This window comes from Galleria mellonella, unplaced genomic scaffold, assembly GCF_026898425.1.
Source record: "Galleria mellonella isolate WM207_F2 unplaced genomic scaffold, CSIRO_AGI_GalMel_v1 utg143, whole genome shotgun sequence".
NCBI lineage: Eukaryota > Metazoa > Arthropoda > Insecta > Lepidoptera > Pyralidae > Galleria > Galleria mellonella.
In genome coordinates this window covers 1,250,502-1,260,458 of record NW_026441997.1, presented here as the reverse complement: position 1 = coordinate 1,260,458, position 9,957 = coordinate 1,250,502, and the positions used below count along the sequence as shown (strand labels likewise).

The 9,957-nt window shown below is 32.1% G+C and overlaps 1 protein-coding gene across 1 annotated transcript in view; it reads left to right on the top strand.

The window, feature by feature from the left end:
• The first annotated feature begins 1,227 nt into the window (after nucleotides 1-1,227).
• The window catches only part of LOC113516808 (E3 ubiquitin-protein ligase MIB1), a 208,960-nt gene continuing 200,230 nt past the window's right edge, over nucleotides 1,228-9,957 (top strand). Inside the window, exons 1-10 of the mRNA XM_052903623.1 lie at nucleotides 1,228-1,464; nucleotides 1,589-1,784; nucleotides 2,359-2,555; nucleotides 2,845-3,012; nucleotides 3,329-3,436; nucleotides 4,945-5,130; nucleotides 5,800-5,949; nucleotides 6,159-6,303; nucleotides 7,732-7,916; nucleotides 8,218-8,487. Coding sequence (XP_052759583.1) covers nucleotides 1,354-1,464; nucleotides 1,589-1,784; nucleotides 2,359-2,555; nucleotides 2,845-3,012; nucleotides 3,329-3,436; nucleotides 4,945-5,130; nucleotides 5,800-5,949; nucleotides 6,159-6,303; nucleotides 7,732-7,916; nucleotides 8,218-8,487 — 1,716 coding nt within the window. The 5' untranslated portion in view covers nucleotides 1,228-1,353. The remainder of the gene's footprint in view (nucleotides 1,465-1,588; nucleotides 1,785-2,358; nucleotides 2,556-2,844; nucleotides 3,013-3,328; nucleotides 3,437-4,944; nucleotides 5,131-5,799; nucleotides 5,950-6,158; nucleotides 6,304-7,731; nucleotides 7,917-8,217; nucleotides 8,488-9,957) is intronic.

Genomic DNA, 9,957 nt, shown 5'->3' with positions numbered 1-9,957 from the left:
TCTTTTTACTAATTATATTTGCTTCAAAAGAAAGGAGGCAGCCATATGATTTACAGTTTTTATTTTATCATTCCTTCTTTGTAGTTACTTGTTTTTAGGCTCAGTCTGCTACATTATTATTATTGCTGTGATTTATACTGCACGAAGATCATTGACTCTTCAGTTTATCCTATATTCTCCAAAATCGAATCCAAACTTTATATCATACATTTTTTGATTGTGGCTTTTATTTTAAAGAGAATTTTCCTCATTGTTATATTTCAAAAAATAAAAAAAGTTCATCATGCTCCGTTACATTTATGCCTGTTTTATTATATTTTTCCGTAACTAATGGAAAATTATAAAAGAAGATATCTATGGAGACGTAATTTTTACTGTGGTAGAGCCACGCTGTAATCCTATATGATATTGCAGCATAAATAGGCCGGCTCTACTGGGGAAGTACCACACCTTCAAAGAATACCGACGCTAAGTGGCCACATTTTTAGCACGACCACATTCCGTATAGTGAGTGAGGAAGTCCGAAGCCCATCCTCGAGGCGACTCGAATTATTGATAATCAGCGCCTTACTGTCCGACTCGACCCACTGAAACTGCGCAGAGATGTTGAATCTCTGTGCATCTTCTATCGAATTTATCATGGGAAGTGCTCTTAGGAATTGTTCGGATACCTGCTGCTAATTTTCACCACCGTACAACCCGCCAGAAACTAAAGTTTCATCCCAACCATCTGGACGAGTGGCAGTCTTCACCGTGCCTATTTTAAGGTACTTTCTTTCATGCACAACCAGTCTTTGGAATCAACTTCCAGCAGCAGTATTTCCAAACCAAGATACAAATTTTAAGCATTTTATAATGTAACCTTATTATCATGTATTTTAAGTAGAAATAAATGTATGTTTTGTTGGTAATAAATAAATAAATATCATAATCTTAAAAAAAAAAAGCATATTCCTTTTTAAAAGACTGACAGCACTTTTGCAAAGCTGTTGGTATTGTGGGTGGTTATGAGCAGCGGTAGTCACTTACCATCAGGTAAGCCGCATGCTTGTTTGTCCTCTATAAATCTAAACAAATTATGACAAATCTTCTTTGTCAGAATATGAAAATGCATTTTCTACTGAAAGTCAGGCTATATGGCTTAGATCCTTTGCCTTTTCCATTGTTTAATAAATTAAAACTACTATGCTACTACTACATTACTACACTGTCACTGACAGTTTTTGACTGCTGTCAATTTGATTGTTTTATTGTCAAAAGTTTAGGTTTATGAATTTGTGAATGTTTAGGTTTTCCTTCAATACTTTTGAGACTTATATTTTATCACCAATAGACTCTTAGTTTATATTAACAATGGAACCAAATGTTCCTAGTTCTTCAGCATCTTCTAGAGCGACAAGATTTATGATGGAAGGTGTAGGAGCTCGCGTAATTCGAGGTCCAGATTGGAAGTGGGGCAAACAGGTACACCGTTGAGTGTTTATCTTCTCAGATATGAATTAAATCTTTTTATTAGATATCTGTTGGTCATAGAGTATATACTTGTTTACCTATATTTAAAAATGATTTTTTTATTTTGAACTTATAGGATGGTGGTGAAGGGCATGTAGGAACAGTAAGAAACTTTGAATCTCCTGAAGAAGTTGTCGTAGTGTGGGACAATGGGACTGCAGCGAATTATAGATGTTCCGGAGCATATGATTTACGGATTCTAGATAGTGCACCAACTGGAGTTAAACATGAAGGAACTATGTGTGATACCTGCCGCCAGCAACCAATTTTTGGTAAGAAGTATTACATGTTGCCACTTATTATAAAATGTAAGCCAAGAAGTGTTTAGAAGTATTGGTTATCTCTGGTTAAAGTTTATCAAAAAATTCTAAAAGGCTTATAAATGTATGAAGTAAAAATAGTTAGTTCTGAATAAGGAAGAGTAAGATAGAACTTTTCTGTGTATAGATAGTAGATTCCAAACTGAAATAATGTCATTATGATGAAATGTTTAGCAAGTCTTTATAATTCTTGTATAAGAAATTTTTATTAATTTAGTGAATAAATGTGTTTATAGACAGTACTTTGTTCAATTATCTACTTTATATATTTCTGTATAAATTATATTTCTTTTCTTTATATTTATTTTTGAGAACTGAATGGCGAACTCCTGCATTCTAGTAATAGTTCAATGGTATATTAATCTACATGTATTACATATAATATACTGATGATTAAAATGAAGAAGGCAAAAAAGGTTTATTAGAATCTTTCATGTCATGTTCATTTTTGCTTGCCTGATGATAGACATATTTAACTTATACAATGTGTAAATAATGTTAAATTGTAAATTTTATAAATTTCTAGGTATTCGTTGGAAATGTGCAGAATGTAGCAACTATGATCTTTGTTCTGTTTGCTACCATGGTGACAAACATCATTTAAGACATAGATTTTACCGAATTAGTGCACCTGGTGCTCAGCGCTGCCTTGTAGAACCTAGAAGAAAAAGTAAAAAACAGGCTGTAAGAGGCATTTTTCCTGGTGCAAGAGTTGTTAGAGGGGTTTGTATTTTGTTATTTGTTTAATATGGTTTAATTCATTTTTGTTAATAGTAGTAGAATTAAATATTGCCGAATCTATTTTGTGAGAGACTAATGCTTGTAAGTTATAAGCATTTACATTAATATAAATCTATGTCAACATTTTCAATTTATTTTGTTTTATTCAACAAAAAAAAAATGTTTTTTTGTTAACTACAATGTTTAGTATAAAAGATGAATTTAATTGTATATAGAATTATCTCCATTTATACTTATAAAATAATACTGTGGGCAATATATAATTTTGCAGGTGGATTGGCAATGGGAAGATCAAGATGGTGGAAATGGTAGAAGAGGAAAAGTTAATGAAATACAAGATTGGTCAGCTGCTAGTCCTAGATCAGCCGCCTATGTTGTATGGGACAATGGTACCAAAAATCTATATAGAGTTGGTTTTGAGGGAATGGCTGATTTAAAGGTAAAAAATATATAAAGTAAAAGTAGCCTATATTCATTATTATTAATTAAAACTAAATTATAAAATGATATCAAATTAATGATATCTTAGATTGTAATAATCTTAAATTATAAGCTAGCTATAACAATAAAATGTTTGATGAAGGCATTTATAAATCATAAGAAATAGTAAAAAATAATTGCTGCTTTATTTAACTTTTCTGGAAAGTTAAATGCAGTAATAAATTGAATGTATATTTGTTTGTCTTTATGTATTATCACATGTAGGACAAGGATCTATATTAATCATATTAATATATATTTAATGCATTATACAGGTTGTGAATGATGTAAAAGGCCAAAATGTATACAAAGAACATTTGCCATTATTGGGAGAATTAGGTCCAGGTCGTACTGGACCTCATGGTTTGCAAGTTGGTGACCAGGTAATATATAAATATAGTATGCATTATACATAGCTTTATCTGTATGTATATGCTGAAATATTAGACTAGCAAAAAATCTCAAATTCACTCTCCTTTTTACATCTAACAGTATTTTGTAAAAGTTTTTGAACCACACCACTTAAGAACTTTTCTTCTTTATCGGTTTTTGGCTCTTATAATTACTAAATATTTCTTAATCCATTTTATGTTACCTTGTTATAAAGAATTTATGAATAAAATTTCATCCTTCTAAACTATCGGTAAACAGTTGGACATTTATTGTTTTATAAAGTTGATTGTGATTGTTTTATATATTTTATTTTACTAAAGTATACACCTTTCGTGTCATCAACATTATGTTTCTGTAATGAAGTTATTACATGTTTTAAAAAGGGGTATTATTATATATATATATAATATGATATGATATATGTGGGGTACTACATAATACTAACTTTACATTTATATAATATATTCTTTAGCAATATAAAGGTTGTAGGCCTCTTAGTAATAAATAGAAATGAAGCACAAGTTCTCATAGTTCATTTAATTTAGATATCTTACTATTAAATCATATATTTACTTATTTTACTTTGTATTTGATATATAACAAATAATATAACATAAATATCGAACTTCTGTTAATCCATTGACACTTATTTAAATATAGCTTCTTTAGGACTTCCATCAACAATAATTATGATATATTTTATACAATGACCACATGGTTCATTATGCTTGTTCACTCTTGATACGTCAAGGAGCTTCACTCTGTTCAATGGTTGGACAAGAAGTGTCTCCCCACCCAAATAACAATCTTTTATATCTACAGGGCCGATTTCGAGTGAACAAGTCAGTGAGATCATGTGTTCTTACAATTCCATTATTTTTTATTCAAGTATCATGACAATAAATAATTATAAAAGTAATTAAAATATAAATTAATGTTCTATATACATTACAATAATAATTTATTATTAAGTTTGGTATAATAACAATTTTAATGTTTTATTATATTTAAAGTAATTAGTCTGATTTTTATTAATAAATGTAGGTATACATTTTAACACAAGATGTTTAAGAAAATTAATATAATTTTAAATAAATATCTAACACATGCATAACTTTGCTACGTGTCAAATATTAGTACTGGAACTTTCAATGGCGTCGGGGCTCTGAGCATATATATCATAAATTAATTGTCATACGATAATAATGTTTTATTTTATAAGTAAATATATCTAGATTAATTCCTTGAAAGTTCACAGCAATAACCGTTTTTCAGAAAATTAAGAACAAATGAAAAATATTATCCTAAATTATGATCAATATTGGTATTATTTTTCTTCTAATTCTTTTAATTTCTTATTCATTTCCTGAGTTGGTAACATAGTAATTGTAACAAAATTGATAATGGGATTTCTTGTTTTTATAAAAATAGATGTTATATCTCTTATGCATAAACAGTGTATTGGATTACTATTAACATTTTAATTGTTTATTTTCAGGTAAATGTAGACCTAGATTTGGAAATCGTACAGTCATTACAGCATGGACATGGTGGATGGACAGATGGAATGTTCGAGTGTCTTGGCTCCACTGGTACTGTCGTGGGTATTGATGAGGACCATGATATTGTTGTTACATATACTAGTGGTAATAGATGGACTTTCAATCCAGCTGTGTTAACCAAGGTAATTTTTCATTCAAATAATAAAGTTGATAATTTTACAGTTTTTTGCTATACATATAATAAAATTTTACTTTGAATTTGTCTGTTTGCTTGCATAATACAAAACTACTGCATGGATTTTGATAAAATTTAGTAGGATGATTATTTTATTTTTGGGTCGACTTCTTTCTTTCTTTTCTTTGAAGATTTCTTTTTTACTGTTGCAAAATATCTGATTTGTTGTATTTCTAGACAAATATAATTTAGATCTCGTAGAGTTTACGGTGAATAAATATTTAATTTAAATATTATTCACTAATAAGAGGTGGTACAAAAGGTTTGAGTATTTATTTTCTGGGTAAACACTGTCTTGGATTGTATCGCTTACTTACACGTAAGGTAATTTTGAAATATATATCGCCAATGAACGCGGGATACTTTAAATTGATGGCAGTTGTAAGATGAGATTTATAATATGTTGTCATCCATATGTAATATGTTATCCATACTAAGTTTAATTATTTCTATAAACAAATTTATGAGTCTTAAGCAACAAAAATAGGTAGATAATCATCTCTAATAAGTACTATAATAAGATCTCTAATAAGTAACTTGGAGACTTTTATTTATTGTTGCCTTTATGGAGTTTGCAGCAATCAATTTCTTCACATTTTGTCTATAATTTGGTTAGGTATGCGGCGGTAATTTGAGTACATCAGCGTCAGCGGGCAGTGCCCCTGGCGGGTTCGCTGTAGGCGACCTAGTGCAGGTGTGCTCCGACCAGGAGCGCGTTAAGGCATTACAACGTGGACACGGCGAGTGGGCTGAGGCTATGGCACCTGTAAGTATTTATACCATAAACGATTTGTCTTAGTATAGAATGAGCATTACTCTCTAGATTGTTATTTTTTATACATGAAAATATTAAAAATAATGCCTACAGATAAATATAAAATTAGACAATAATACACAATTAACACAAAAACCATTTCGTTTTTGTCTTGCTTATTTTATCTATTATTGTTTCGATAAAAAACAATTTGTTTTTAGACACTTGGCAAAATAGGGCGTGTCCAACAAATTTATCACGACAACGATCTGAAAGTAGAAGTATGCAACACGTCATGGACTTACAATCCCAATGCGGTTACGAAGGTTGCGTCATCCGATGGCAGTATTCCGGGAAACTCGTCAGGTAAAAACTATATAGAATATATATTATATATAACTATATAAAGCTTCTAAACAAGCTGGAACGATTACAAAATCTGGCCATTAGGTTCATCTTTGGTCTTCGTAAATATGATCACGTTTCTGCCTTTCGCAACCAGTTAAAGTGGCTTCTTATCCGACTTCGACGTGATATGCACATCCTTTCTTTCCTTTATAACATACTTAATAACCCCAATTCTCCTTCGTACCTCCGCTCTCGATTTAAATTATTACCACCACCAATCCGTCCTAAACGCTCCTGTCAAGTTCAGTCCAGGATTCGCGACCTACCTTTGTGTAGAACACATTTTATGGGCAACTCTTTCTCGTATCGAGCTGTCCAATTATGGAATAAACTCCCTTCCCACATACAAGAGAGTCCTTCAATTACCTCTTTCAAGAAAAGGTTGAAGTTACATTTTCTTTCCTTTGAGTCATAATCTTAATTTATTTATTTTTATAATTGAACAGTCAAACTTTAAAATCATTGAACTAAATTTTTATTCTAGGTAGTATATTCATTTATTTTAACATCCACTGTATAAGTAGGTAGATATTATATTTATTTATAGTATATGTATTTATGTAATATTTTATTATGTATCTTAATATTTTATTTAACTGTATATTTGTTTATGTACACTAAATATTAATAGTTGTAGCACTTCAGCTGCCCGCTAGCAACATGTTTTCTAACTGCATTGGGTTGACTGGAAGAGATCTCTGTCAGAGATAAGTCCACCCTTGCTCACAATATTTATAAATGCATTAACATTGTAATTTACAAGTGCAATAAAGAATATATATATATATAAATTATATGAATCCGAAAAAATATGTATGTATAACAATTCATGTTTGCATATGCAGTTTTAGGTCCAAAATATAACATATTTTCTAGTAGTTGGGTTTGTAATTAACAAATAACCTATTTGCATGTGGTAGAAACCAAATTCCTCATTTCTACCGTATATGGATTTATTATATTTTTCAGTTTTTAAGCAATGGCATAGTTGCAATGCACTTAAGCCACCAAGGCTATTTGAGACTAGCAATCTACCCTGGTTTTTCACGTTTTTTTTTTATAAATAAAATACAGCCCATATTACTTGCTGCAAATGTAGATTTCTATAGATAATAGAATTTTTAAATTCAATTAAGTATTTTTTTGAGTTCTCACCACCAACAAAAAATTAAATATTTCTTTATGATTTTAGTCTAAATTTATAGATAGGCTGTTATAGCCTTTTTATCAAAATATAAGACAATTGTAAAGATTCACTCTTGTTATTTACCGACATAAAAAGACTTTGGCACCATTGCGTAGAACTATGTTTGCACGTATTACATTATTATATTTTCATTTTCTATGAAAATAAATTGATTTAAAGGTTCTAAATATTTTTATTAGGCGAGCGTCTGTCAGCGCTCTTAAAAACCCTGTTCGAATCTCACGTGACAACGGGAGATGCAAACGAGGAATTAGTGAAGGCGGCCGCCAATGGGGATGCAGCGCGCTGTTCTGAGATTCTGTCGCGCACCGACGGCGCTCAAGCTGACGTTAATGGCGTTTACGGAGGGCATACTGCCTTGCAGGTACATCAACTTTATCCATTGTACTATTTTGTAAAATGGCTCGACTTGTGTTCACACAGTCCCAATAAACGCAAGAAAATCAATGAGTACCTATTATTTCGTTGTTAGCAATGATTGGCTGGACTGTGTCATATACTAATTATAGAATTACACTTACAATAGAATTTGTGTGATTATAAAGTAAAAATATACCGTGCTAATTACACCTTTTCATTCTAATATATCATAATACACTTTTTTCGTATGTATCTATCAAGTATAGTGTAAATAAAGCATATTTTATAAAGCCAAACATCTGTAGGCGGCCGCCCAAAACGGTCACGTGGAGGTGATCCGCACGCTAGTGGAGCTAGGCGCGGAAGCGGACGCGGAGGACCGCGACGGCGACCGCGCGGCGCACCACGCCGCCTTCGGGGACGAGCCAGCGGCTCTGCGCGCACTGCACGCGGCCGCTGCTGACCTCAACGCGCGCAACCGCCGTCGCCAGACGCCGTTGCACATCGCTGTCAACAAGGGCCACCTGGGCGTCGTCAGAACGCTGCTGCAGCTCGGCGTGCACCCAAGCCTCCAGGTTAGTGCACACCATAGACTAAATGTACCGTACTACGTATTAACAGACCGGCAATGCAATCACAAGAATGAAACGAAAGTGCTTACTGCACTTGTGTGTGTGAAATGTAAATGTGAGCATGGAACAGTGCTGCACCATGCACATTCTATCGTTACATGATTTATTGATTCCGTATTTGATCGGTAATCGAAACTCAAAACTTTCAATTTTATTTAACAATTAGTAATTTTAATAGTTAATAATAATTTATTTGTTGTTGTTATTTAACTTCAGTATACATGTAATAAATTGTATATACTATGTGCAAATGCATATGAGGCATACCCCTTTTGGTTAACAAAAGACTTATCAAAATTAGACAAACAATTAACAAATTAAATTGAATCCACTCTCCACCATATCTATTAATTTAAAGTTCAATGTACAAATTAATATTCAAAATATTTTTTATTAAAATAGACTTATTTACAAGCACTTTTAAACCGTCATAATAATATTCCATAGGACAGTATACTATGAAAGTAACTAAAATAAACTAATCTGGCAGTTTCAATATTAGTATACTGTTTAACCCTACGTACAGTATACGCCGCAGAACTTAATTTAGTTATAACGTTTTTAATGTAAGGACTCCATCGAGTTTTATTATTATTATAATTTAGTTTTATTGTCCTTATTTCGGACATGGCTTTCTTTTTCGTTCAAGACTGGTCTGGAAATGTCTCCCACAGGGCTCTGTTCTTAGTCCCCTTCTATATAATATTTATACATCTGACCTTGAATGCTCCGTTAACTGATTCTGCAAAATCCTCCAATATGCGAATGAATGCAGATTCTTTTTCCGACTCTTCCTCCCTCCCGAATTACGCGCTATATTAATCAGTGGCTATTAACACTTTCTGTCCCAAAGAGAGAAAAAGAGAGCTAACGAACCTATCTCGGTACAAGACAAAATAAAATTCTTGAGTGTTATCGTGGACTCAAAACTAACAGGCCTCCATCATTTAAGCTACATAGTAAATAAATGCGAGAGTAGTATTTATATCTTGAAAGCTCTTTCATTCTCATCCATATAGTCAAAAACTTCTATATAATGCTATTATCCGAAATTATTTTGACTATGGGTCATTTCTGTTAGAACCTTGCAACAAAATTGCTCTGGCTAAATTTGACAGAGTGAACTAGGTACTTACGTATAATTATTGGCGCAATGAAGTCATCTCCATCAAACGCTCTGCAAGTCGAATGTCTAGATCCTCCTCTCTATCTCCATAGGCAATATCTTTCAGACTGCTTTTATCTCAATATTGCCCAATATAACTCCCATCCTCTCCTTACTATCTTAGAATCTCTCTTAGAACAAATCTTAGAATAAAGTGATCAAGTTACTGGACCCATAAAGAACCTCCTCTCATCCTTAAGAGCTTTACCAAATATAAAAACCCCATGTCACTTGTTAAAAAAATATAT